General features: G+C 37.0%; 1 protein-coding gene across 2 annotated transcripts; it reads left to right on the plus strand.

Moving 5' to 3' along the window:
- Positions 1-1,011: 1,011 nt before the first annotated feature.
- ggps1 (geranylgeranyl diphosphate synthase 1) lies at positions 1,012-11,640 on the plus strand. Of its 2 annotated transcripts, none has more exons than XM_053503000.1 (5): positions 1,012-1,277; positions 3,631-3,745; positions 4,069-4,170; positions 8,291-8,361; positions 10,723-11,640. In XM_053503000.1, the coding sequence occupies exons 3-5, from the start codon at positions 4,098-4,100 to the stop codon at positions 11,473-11,475; spliced, it is 897 nt and encodes a 298-aa protein (XP_053358975.1). In that variant the 5' UTR covers positions 1,012-1,277; positions 3,631-3,745; positions 4,069-4,097; the 3' UTR covers positions 11,476-11,640. The 2 variants fall into 2 exon arrangements, with proteins under 2 accessions (XP_053358975.1, XP_053358976.1); XM_053503001.1 differs by lacking the exon at positions 1,012-1,277 and adding an exon at positions 2,713-2,802.
- Positions 11,641-12,953: the final 1,313 nt, after the last annotated feature.

Genomic DNA, 12,953 nt, shown 5'->3' on the forward strand with positions numbered 1-12,953 from the left:
TAGTGCCCTATATATCAACACAGATTTGCCATAAAATTATGACCCCTGACAAGTGACGTGAATTGCCTATTATCATTGCATTACATTATAATTGATGTTATATTAACATTATCTTGTGACAAGGACACCTGACAGTGGGTGGGATATGTTAGGTAGCAAGTGGACACTTAAGGGAGAAATGGCAGGTAAAAAAAATGGCCATTATAAGGATTTGATGGACTTTTAAAGGGCCAAAATGTGATGGCTAGATGATTGCCAGATGAAAACCGATGAAGCCGCAACAGGGTCATGGGTGGCCAAGGGTAATTGATGTATGTAAGGAACAAAGGCTGATCTATGTAGTCTGATCCAATAAAAGTGCACCACTTTACCAGCTTATCTCCAGATAGTTTGACAAGCAATTGATTACTAGCTAAAAATGATTTCCGTCCAGATGGGAAACTCAGTCTTAACTTTCTAACTATAGGAAATCCAAGTCCCGAATTATTTGAGTGACAGTGTCTCAAGTCCTTAGAGAACAGGAGCCTTCTTCAGCCAAGTCCAAGACCATCTTCATGATAAAGTGGAACCATCCCCAGCCACCACACACACCCAAGCAGACCTCATGGAGCCTCCATGCGATGAGATCTCCAACCAGAAGCGGGCACCAGGATGAGTCATGGCTTCATCATCAGCCAATGTCATCTCACTGATGTGTTTCCTTGATCATGACTATTAATCACTTGCGGTCTATCTCTGACACACACTTTGGTAGGCTAAATATATAGCTAGAATTTTTGGAATTTCTCAAATTGAACATAGCAACATATGTTATGGCATTTGTTATGTAGAAGCAATCTCACAATTGTCGTCGTGATGTTGTACTGAATATCTGAAATGATGCTAACGCTCAGAATAGAACGAAAAGCAGCCTGGGTATGCTGTTTAAATAAAATACATTTCCCACAATTCTGTGTCCAAGGTTGTATGTCAGGCTCCACCCACTAGCAAGGCAATGGCGTATGCGGACGCTGAAAGGAGGAACACGCAGCGGTTCCGGCGGCTGGGCAGTGTCGATAGAATTGCTCAGTAACGTCTGTATTTCAGTAACGTTTAAAGTAACGTGTCTAGTTTGGGTTTCTGTTATGGGTGAACAGGGTGTTCTAATTATTGTAATAAATTAACCAGTGGCTGTATGTTAAAACAAACTCTTACTTTTGGTCAGCTTGCTAATGCTAGTCAGTCAATTGAAAAAGCGATAGCGGAAGTAGCTCTATCAGAAAGTCCAACGTTGCGAAGTGAGTGGCATGTTTATTTATTTTATAGCAACCCGAAGAATGTCTGTTTACGTGATTTTGCATTTCTATAAACGTGGTAGCACTAGTATTACAAGTTATATATATATATATATATATATATATATATATATATATATATATATACCGTAATATATAATTGATTATTCCTGGAGATTGTTTTGTAATACAATGAGTCAGTAATCTCTCACAGCTTGATAATGATGATGCTTTGAATGAAACCGCCAAAATATTTGGATTTTTCGTTATCTATATAAATAAAAGAGGTTTTTGTCTGTGCAGTGGTCAGAACTCGCTCTTTCAATGATATCTTTCTGTTTCATACATTGGAGGACCCTAAACCAGTCCCAGAAAAATTTGTATGTCTGTTTGTCTGTCTGTGCAACCAGATTTTGTTACAACTGGCTGGACCTAATTTAATGACACTTTTGCTGTACTTAAATATCTGCCTGAAGTTAAACCAGCACTATAAGTAAAATTATGTGCTGGATTTAATAATCTACCTTAAAATAAGTTAGGCCGAATATTTGTACTAGGATAAGTTGATATTTTCACTGCGGTAGTGCTGAAGTGGTATAAGTGGTTTTATATGTGCTGGAGTTGCTTTAAGACAAAATGTGATCTTTATCCAATCTACTTTTTTCGATTGCTTCGATCTGGTTTTATTTCTTAGATATGTTCCTTAGATATGAATTAAACTCTCAAGAGAACTCCAAACTCATAAACAGTAACACTCTTAGTATTGCTTTAAGGCCTTTCTTCCTATTTCCTATTTTCCTATTTTCTGTTATCTCAGGATGTTTTCCCTGCCACAGTTGCCCTTGCGTATAATAATAATCTGATCATTTTGACTCAGACATATTTTCAGCTACATTTCATAACAATGTCCATAATTTTCTTTTGAGTATGTAAAAAGGTGCTTTTACATATATAGAGCTTCAAAATATATATTTTTTTATTGTTTATTTTTATCAATTTACAAAATGCTAGGTAAGCAAACAGAAGAAGTCAAATAAATAATTGGTGTGACTACCCTTTGGCTTAGGCTACCCAAGCCCAGATAAAATGGGAGGGCGATGTTTCTTGTGAGCAGGTATGAGCCTAGCTTAATTTTAGCATCATACTGTTGAGAAGAAACATTAGATGGTGCTGCTGCCTCACCGCCGTTTGCTGCTTTAACTAAAACTGCCTGAGGCTTTCTACACTACCTACTTCTACACTTTGTAACAAAAGTAACATCTCAGCGCTTAAAAACTAGTTCGGATTAGCTAAATCCAATTGTAATAATTTGAAGCTGCGAACAATATAGCCTCATGAAAATTTCATGACAAAGTGTAACATGAATCATGTAAAGAAATACTTACCATTGCAATACTGGTCATCTCATTCTCCAGTCTTTCCTTGACACTGACTTTGTTGTTCTCACTGACATAGTCCAGTTCAACTGTGGATCCAATACTATGTTGAGCAGCTCCTGAGTGTGTGGATCACTATACTTTTCTTTAAGGTATTTTTTTCTTTATTGATCATGTGAGATCTCGATTATCTTCCTGCACTGTCACCATTGTCTCAAAAAGATGGAGGACCAGCTTGACTAAGGAGATACTGATAATACTGATCTCCTGAGAGAGCATTAATTAAGTGTGCTAGTGGAGTGAGCGTCTTGTTGATCACTTTAAGGACTTTAATATCCTGCCAGGTTGGTGTCAGATGTTTAGCCTTTTGGTTAGAGGTGAGAACATGTCCAATAGCAGTTGCTGTTCAAGGATGCTCTGGACCATATTTTGTCGAGATCCCCATCTTGTTGGACATTCCATTTTCAGCTGGTGTTCAGGCAGGTTTATTTCCTTTCTGGGCAACAGCAACCTCTTTCCCTTGCTTCCAACAGTAGGCCACAAGCTATTTCTGTGAATCTTTCACTGCATTCTCTACAAATAAAAATATACAGTTATCAATTCTGCAGTAAATTAATTTAACATTCCATACATTTTCTTTCATTAAATGTTAAAATAGCTATTAAAAATGCAATATAATTGGACAAAACAGGATAAACTTAATTGTGTGCATTTTTATTTTAAATAAAAGTAATTAGATAAAATGTATAAACAACGTTCATTTAAGCCTCAGAGTAAAATGTGCCGATTTATGCTCACATGGAACTCCCAACTGCTCATATGTATAATGAGAGAAAATACAAGTTGCTCTGCATAGGGGTATCTGCTAAATGCCATAAATGTAAATTATGAAACCTTGTCTTATTCTGATAGGCATAAATTGTAATTGTGCTGTCAGTCATATATTATAATTTTTGCCTTTTCACCTCTTTGATCAACAGGAGCTTTGAGGGCATTTGCAGCTGCAAAGTGGTATCGACTTGAAGGTATTCTGGTGATACAAGCCACAGAACCCAGAACCACGTACTCAAGGGATTTGGTCTGAAGTAAAGCAAAGTGAGAACCAATATAAAATTATTTTTGTAAAACGGTGGTGGTGATTGTGGTGATGAGGCAATTGATGGATAAGATATATAATGCATTCCAACCTAAACTTTTCACTCTCAATCTGTGTCAGCGTTCTTTATCTTGAGAACTGCTCTGCCAGTGTCCCCATCCCAGCTCTGATGAGTTCCTTAGATTCTATCAGGATCACTGGTGTTTGGGAATCTGCTGTCAATATTCTTACCTGAACACACTTGCCTTAATTGCTATATCTGTGCGCCTTTTCTGCAAAACATTTAATCTTCTGTTTATACATGGTTTTGTTTCCATGGCAGATTTTACTTATTTGTGGCAGTTAAAAGGGATGGACAGTCTTGAAGAAAAAGCTACTGAAAGGATTCTACTAGAACCATACAATTACCTGCTGCAGCTACCAGGTAAAAATTTTAACCTTTATTTCTATCAGACAGCATGGTACTGAAAAATACAATTTGGTTGTGACTACTAATCTATTTATTATTTTTTATTTAGGAATATAAATAATTAATAATGTACTCCTTGAAATTCACAGTGTAAAAGTGCTCAAGGTTGATTTACAAGCTATGGAACTAGGGGGTACTTAGTATTTGCCACATTATATTTTTTTCTTTTTGGCTTAATTTTTTTTTTATATATATATATAAAATCTTTGTATGATAACCTTTGTGTTCCATCCACAACCTGGGCATTTTTAACGTAAGCATACCAGCCATTAATATTGCTATGCAAGCCATTTATATTGCTATGCAATTAAAATATGCATAGCAATATATCCTAATAACAGTGAGTTCCTTTTATGAAGCATTAACAGAATTTTTTTAACTTGCGTTGCTTTACATTGAATAATACTGCCTAGTAATGATAGGAAGCTAGTAATACCATGCTTTATTGTAACACTGCATATTAAGTCAGTAAACGTTTTAACTGAAAAAAGCTTTAATCATCATTAGCTTCCACTAAGATACATAATTCAATCCTGAATGAGGAAAAGACTAGGTAGGCTAATGTCTTGTTTTAAAACTAGAAATGTCTCCTACGAGGAGTACCATCACATCCATACTGTCTACACTGCTTCCAACCAAGTTTGCTGCTGGGAAGCAAATTTTAGTGCATACGAACATGAATATATATTCATGTGATGCACATTTCAGCTTTTCAAGCTGAAATCTAAACACTGTTATGTGTTCACTATGAAATTTGCTAGTAATAAATAGTAATCAAAATTAATAAATAGTTGTGTTTCACTGTAACTTGTCAAGCACAATGTCTGGGTAAGTTCAACAAGCTATCTATAGCAAGGCTCAGACAGACCAAGAGGCAACTACCCAGCTAGGTTAGCAACTGAGAGAGATGCGCACTGCAACTTAACTTCTGTTATTGCTGACATTAAAGTGGAAAATATTACTTTATCATACTCCTGTTCATTGTCATTAAGTTCCTGTTTTTATTTCTCCTCTCCCATAATTGTGCTTCATCTTCTCAAAATTTGTCCACTGATGGTTGCTTTTACACCAGGGCATTATGATAACTTTAAAATTCTCTTGTCTGGTTGGAAAGTTCTTAGAATTTCCACTTGCCCTGACCAATAATCCATAACATAACATTATCCATAACATAACATTAGGGGTGGGCGATATACCGGTAGACACGTTTAACCAGTAGAAATTTGTCAACCGATAGAGATTTTGGTGTATCGCCTTAATCGTGATTGAGATCACGTGACATTGCACGTTACGTAACCACGCAATACACATTCACTTCTATGGGAAGCCGAACACATCTAAAGTGGGACGAAACCATGTCACCTAATTGAGCCGGCGTGGGCAGACCAAATATCTGCACTGTCCACTGGGCGCGACTATCTGGATAGTGCAGAGATGATCTGGTTTATTTGCGCAGCCCAGTGGATTGCGCAGCGTGAACCAACTTGAGCAGCGCTGCCCAATGAGTCGCGCAGGTTTGTGATTAGAGCAGCGCTGCTCAAGTTGGTCCACGCTGCGCGACTCTGATAGAAATAGACCCGGCCCGACAATCAAATTACGTTTTACCTCGCTGGGATGCGCACGTACTGTACAAACCAGGAATGGCAAGGCGGAAACAATATTAAACAGTCCTGTCATTTTAAATAAATTGTCATCAAACACTGCAGTTTCCATAAAGGAAAAATAAACATAATAAATTTAATAAAGTTCAACTTCATAATGTCTGCCAATATCGTTATAGCCTAAGTATGAAAAAAAGCAGCTTCCACTTTGTGCACCCTAAACTACAGTCGTGGCCAAAGGTTTTGAGAATGACACAAATATTAGGAAATACTGGAAAATACATTGTTCTTCACCAAACTGTTGTTGGATTGTCGGAAGAAGTTGTTGTTGGAGGGTGTTTTGGTACCATTCTTTATTCATGGCTGTGTTTTTGGGCACAATTGGGAGTGAGCCCACTCCCTTGGATGAGAAGCAACCCCATATATGAATGGTCTCCCACAATGATGCTTTGCTGTTGGCATGACACAGGACTAATGGTAGCGCTCACCTTTCTCCGGACAAGCCTTTGTCCAGATGCCCCAAACAATCGGAAAGAGGCTTCATCGGAGAATATGACTTTGCCCCAGTCCTCAGCAGTCCATTCACCATACTATCTGCAGAAGATCAATCTGTACCTGATGTTTTTTTTGGAGAGAAGTGGCTTCTTTGCTGCCCTTCTTGACACCAGGCCATCTTCCAAAAGTCTTCGCCTCACTGTGCGTGCAGATGCGCTCACACCTGCCTGCTGCCATTCCTGAGCAAGCTCTGCACTGGTGGCACTCTGATCCCGCAGCTGAATCCTCTTTAGGAGACAATCCCGGCGCTTGCTGGACTTTTTTGGATGCCCTGAAGCCTTCTTAACAAGAATTGAACCTCTTTCCTTGAAGTTCTTGATGATCCTATAAATTTTTGATTTAGGTGCACCTTAGTAGCCACAATATCTTTGCCTTTGAAGCCATTTGTATGCAACGCAATGATTGCTGCTCGCGTTTCTTTCACCATGGTTAACATTCGGTCACCATGGTTAACTAACCCAATCAGCCTGACATAATGATCTCCAGCCTTTTGCTCGTCAACATTCTCACCTGAGTTAACAAGACGAATACTGAAATGATCTCAGCAGGTTCTTTAATGACAGCAATGAAATGCAGTGGAAAGGTTTTTTTTGGGATTAAGTTAATTTTCATGGCAAAGAAGGACTATGCAGTTAATCTGATCACTCTTCATAACATTCTGGAGTATATGCAAATTTCTATTATAAAAACTTAAGCAGCAACTTTTCAATATTTATGTAATTCTCAAAACATTTGGCCCCGACTGTACAGCGGGGAATTGTGGGTAAAACGTATTTTGATGGTCGGCGCAGCCTATTTCTATATAGCGGTCTATCGGTGGATCACGCAGCGCAGACCAACTTGAGCAGCGCTGCTCGAATCACAAATCTGCTCAAGTTGGTCCGCGCTGCGCGATCCACTGGGCCGCGCAGATATTTGGTTCAATCGGTGCCACGGTTTCGTCCCACTTTTGATGTGTTTGGCTTCACATACACTTCGAGAATGGAAAAGACGGTGCAGCAGCAGTAAGTTTGCTTACATGTGATGAAACCAACAACGAGGAAATTGTAAAGAAAAAAAGGTGTATCGTCTGTGGTGTGGAATTGGTTTGGGTATAAGAAAAGTGATATGAATGAGACGAACGTGATTTGCAAGTTATGCAAATGCACTGTTTTAGCAAGCGGTGGAAACATGTTAAACCTTTCTATCATCTGAAATCCAAGCATCCAAACGAATATGGTAAAAAAATAAGTAAAAAAATGCGGTAAACCTCAGCAATTCACAGTTTAAATAAAATTACATTATGTAAAACAGTTTCTTTGTGTTTTAACTTTTATTTATGCATTTTCAAATCCAAATTGCTATATTGTGATGTATATCGTTATCGAGGTAGAATTTTTTTTTTACTGTAATAGAAGATTTTGGTTATATTGCCCACCCCTACATAACATAGTGTGTGTGTGTGTGTGTGTGTGTGTGTGTATGTATATATATATATATATATATATATATATATATATATATATATAAAAATAAATAATATTTTTTTTTTTTTATATATAACTGAATAACAAAACATTTTGTAAAATATGATTTTGCTCAAATAACATTAGTTTTTTTGAGGTATGAAATTCATACTGTTGATTATGGCTGTGATCATGACAAAAATGTATAATTACAATTATTTTGGTAAATATTGTAAAGATAGCAGAATTAAGGACACTAAGTAGATAAATTAAACTGCATCCGAAACAATGGCACAGTCAGAGCTTAACTGTTGAGCCAACTGTTGAGTTGGGTTCCTTTCTGTACATTTGCTGTGCAAATTTTTAGACAACCAAGCAAACCAACCCAAAATAAAAAGGCATTAGTTTCACAATGGATAATGCATATTAAAATGCGTTACTTAAACTTTTTTTAATGTAATGTGTTCTTCATAGGGAAACAAATCCGAACTAAACTGTCTCAAGCTTTCAACCACTGGCTTAGTGTACCTGAGGATAAACTTCAGGTAAGAGCATTTTTATTTTAAAACACATTTTTGTTATTTTAAGAGCACAAAAAGATTTTACTTATTTTAAGCTTTTCCTGTCTTTGAGTGTGATGTAGGGCCTGATGTTTATGATATACACTTGCCATCCACTTTATTGAGAGCACCTTTATATATCTTTTTTTTAGTCAATGTAGATTCTCAGTCATCCAAGTGCAGTTGTCTGAAAGTTGGACCGTGCTTAATGGACTTCCTTTTGTTGCTTTGATTTTTTTAAGTACTCATCCATGTAGCGTCTATTGTCAAAGAAATGGTTGGTTAGCAAACCCAAATGTATCCTTCATGGCTGTTTCTTACCTGATCTAAATAGGCTTAATGACTGATTTAGAGAACGTGAGAATAAAGAGGATGTAATTGTCATAAGTCCCCTATGACTCTGAAAGCAGACAATATGTTTGGCCTCCCTAATGGATGTGTGAAGTATTCTTAATCTTCAAGGGGATGGATGAAAGGGCAGCATGGAAAATAGGAGGTCATGTCAGAGGCCTCCATCTCTGTTGACGGAATGGTTTTCCACTTTTGCCGAGATGGTTTCTTTTGCCATTTGTCAAATAACCTGAAAATAAAAACATAAGGATTAAGAAGACGCCACACCAGGAAGGCCAAACCTAATGACCCATCAGATCTTAATGATTATCTGTTTTTCCCATCTTCTCTATTGTCCATCAATTAGCCTATTCAAGTCGGTTGAGAAACAGCCCTGGAGGATATATTTGGAGTCTCTAACCAACTATTTTACAAACTGAAGAAGCTACTTGGATAAGTAGTAAATCTTTCTAAACCAACACCAATGATGTTGATGTGATTTAATTTCTAGACTATACACCTGTACTTTTCAGCAGTTATCCAACCATTCAATTATGAGAAAGCATCACAATGCATAAAATCATGCAGATATAGATCAAGATACCTTTAGTTTAGAGTAAAAGAGTGACTTTAATCATGACATGGTTGTTGGTAGCAGATGATGTGGTTTAGAAACTACTTATCTTGTGGGATTTTTACAGTTTACAGAGATTTCTGTGAAAAATAAAAAAAAATAACATTTAGTGAATTTTTTGTAACTTGAATAAGCTTGTCGATTAAGTAGATCAGAGGAAAGCATACAGATGAGACCTACCAGGGAGGATATAGTACTTGTATAGTCTTGTTTTAAAACCATAGTTAGCAGAAAAACATCTCTGCATACACATCTGACATTTAGTTTGGTGGTTTTCAAAAGCTGAACCCCACATTGGGTTCTTTTCTTGTCCCCGAACAGGATTGAAGCCTAATAAGGTCAACGGATTCACCTAATGGGTTGATGTGTTTGCATTTCCAGATGCTTTTCTTTCACATTTGTAAAGTGCTTATTTGAGTTGCTATAGACTTTCTTTTAATGTAACGTCTAGTACTGCCTGTTTAAGTTACTGTGGACTTCCTGTCAGCTCAGACAAGTCTGGCCATTCTCCTTTAATTAGACTAATCATCAAGGTGTTTCAGTTTGGCTGTTTTTCTCAACCATTTTGTGTAATCTCTAGCGACTGCTGTGCATTTGTGTGCATGTGTATGTTTGAGTGAATAGAAATCTTTGATCAATAGTTAATTAAATACTCAAACCAGTCCATCTGATATCAAAAACACCACCACATCTAAGGTCATAGAGATTCTCCATTCGGATTTATGGTGTGATGATTGACTGATGCTTGTAGTCTGTCTTTGCCTGTATGAATATAAGCATTGTGCTACTGCAAGATGATTGGCTGATTAGATGACTGCATTAATGAGCAGCTTGTGCAGGTATTACTGTTGAGGTGACCAGGGAGTGAATACACAGGTGAACTACACAGACATACAAAATCCCACAAGATAAGTAGTTTCTAAACCACATCATCTGCTACCAACAACCATGTCATGACAGGCTTATTTACTTGAAATTTGACTATGCCAATCATCTCTGCTAGCTAACATCAATCATCTCTGCTAGTTAACTTGCCTCTTGCTATCAAATGTTAATATGATTAACATGTTCTCCCCCAACTGCATAGATGGTAAACTGTGTATTACCAGTGGTAAAGATTTTTTTCCAAAGTTAACCATTCTGCATGGTTCATGCAAGGAAAATTAGCACCTTGCCCCTTCTTATTGTTAATTTATTGGTAATTATGGTTAATGATTATCGAATAATTGCTTCAGACATCACTTAATGATAGAAAGAGTTTTGTTATGATAGCTTAGGGCTAAGTAATAGTTATATTAGAAAGTAGCAGTATTTAGTTAAATTATTAAACAATCTCAGATTTGTAAAAGAAATCCCTAGTTTTTGTCTTTTTCCTTTTGCAGGTAATCATTGAGGTAACAGAAATGCTGCACAATGCCAGTCTCCTGATAGATGACATTGAGGACAGCTCTAAGTTGCGGCGTGGTTTTCCTGTAGCTCACAGCATCTATGGCGTCCCATCCGTTATAAACTCTGCTAACTATGTCTACTTCCTGGGCCTAGAGAAAGTGCTGACACTGGAACACCCTGAAGCCGTGCATGTATTCACTCGCCAGCTGCTGGAGCTGCACCGTGGACAGGGCCTGGACATCCACTGGCGTGACACATACACTTGCCCAAGTGAAGCAGAATACTGTGGCATGGTACTGCGCAAGACTGGTGGTTTGTTTGGGCTGGCAGTGGGCCTCATGCAGCTCTTCTCAAAATGGAGCTGTGACCTCAAGCCCTTACTAGACACGCTCGGACTCTTGTTCCAGATACGTGATGACTATGCCAACCTCTGCTCACGTGAGTATGGCGCAAACAAGAGCTTTTGTGAAGACCTGACTGAGGGCAAATTCTCCTTTCCCACTATCCATGCCATCCATACACAGATCCATAGCACACAGGTGCAGAACATCCTACGCCAGCGCACTGAGGATGAAGATGTCAAGCGTTACTGTGTTGATTATTTGGAGAAAGTGGGCTCCTTTGCTTACACCAGGCAGAAGCTACAGGAGCTAGAGAAGGAAGCATACAGGCTGATTGCAGAACTAGGAGGTAATCCAGAACTGGAAGGACTTATAGAACATCTCAGCCACATTTACAAAGAATGAAAAGAAGCAGATTCTTCTAATCAGTGTTTAGATAGAAACTGATCAAAGAACAGAACCTTGTCACTCCTGAAGTTCTCATCTCTCACTGAACTTATCCCTCTTAATATTTTTCTATTACTCTATTTTTATTTTGACAACAGTGACAATAAATGTCTTTTAATAATGCACTTCTTTTGCTTATTTTTAAAAATCAGTATTACCTCAGTTTTGACATACACTAAGACAATTAATGTACAATCATTTTCTAATCTTAGTGCCTATAGTTTTCCTGTTTTTCCTGTTCTGACTGTGTCCTACAAGGGCAAAAAAGTCCTGAGCAAACAGCTCATTAAGGTTAAATGTCTTTAGTGTATAGAAAAAACTGAATTGACTTTGCCATTCCAATATTTTCTAAGGGGACTGTAAATGTGCTGATGGAAGAAATTTTACAAAAATTTCCCTTTTAGTGCAATTGGACACAAGATTACTTTAAGATGGATTATATATTTTGGCAATTCACAGTGCGGTGAACAAAGTAAATAATTTTAATTTAAGAAGCAAACAGTAAATTAAATAAGCAAACATTATTCACTGAAATAGAAGTTGCTGGTTAACAAATCAGAAAAATCAAAAAGATAAGATTGCTCAAATCCTAGTTTGATTACTAGTTTTCATATATACATGACTATATGCATGTTGACTCACATGTTTGTGTGACAGATATTTGATGTATAGCGATGCTAAAACCTAATTACTGTTAGTATAAGATATGTAATGGAGGTAATACACAGACTGTGCTGATGGAAAATTTTCAGAACCTTTGACTTTCACATTCTTTACCATTTAATGACAAAGTAAAAACGGGTAATTGAAGTGTTTTTTCTTTTTTCCTAAATACCCAATTTACATTAGTATTCAGACCCTATGTTATGGCATATACAGTTGAGTACTATTTTCAGAGGGCTCAGGATCTCAGGCTAGGGTGGTTCAAATTCAAATTTTGTCACTTAATACTCATACCTAAAATAAAAAGATTTAACTACAATGCAAAAAGGTGCTTTAGAGAGTACAATTAAACTAAAGTAAGAATTGAGAATTTTAGGAAAAATAAAAGATTTATGCTGGAGTTAAAATCTAAATATATAAAAATATTAATTACACAGGATTATATATATATATATATATATATATATATATATATATATAAAATGTGATTGTAAAATGAGATTTAAAAAAATAAAGCTAAAAATATGGCGTGTGGGTACGACAGCAACAGTACGATTGAAACATGATGTGTGTCAGCAGCAGTGTGGTTGTCCATGGTCCAAACTGCTAGACCTCATTTTATGTATAAATGAACAATATGCAAACAAGAGCAAAGAAACTTTTGAGGTGTGCAAATATGCAACATAGCAAGTGGTGTGCTGCATATTAAAGACAGAAATGTTATGTGTGTGTATGTGTGTGTGTTTATTGTATGACAGAAACAAAAGCAAGCC

The sequence above is a fragment of the Clarias gariepinus genome, chromosome 8 (genome assembly GCF_024256425.1).
Source record: "Clarias gariepinus isolate MV-2021 ecotype Netherlands chromosome 8, CGAR_prim_01v2, whole genome shotgun sequence".
In the NCBI taxonomy this organism is placed as follows: Eukaryota; Metazoa; Chordata; class Actinopteri; order Siluriformes; family Clariidae; genus Clarias; species Clarias gariepinus.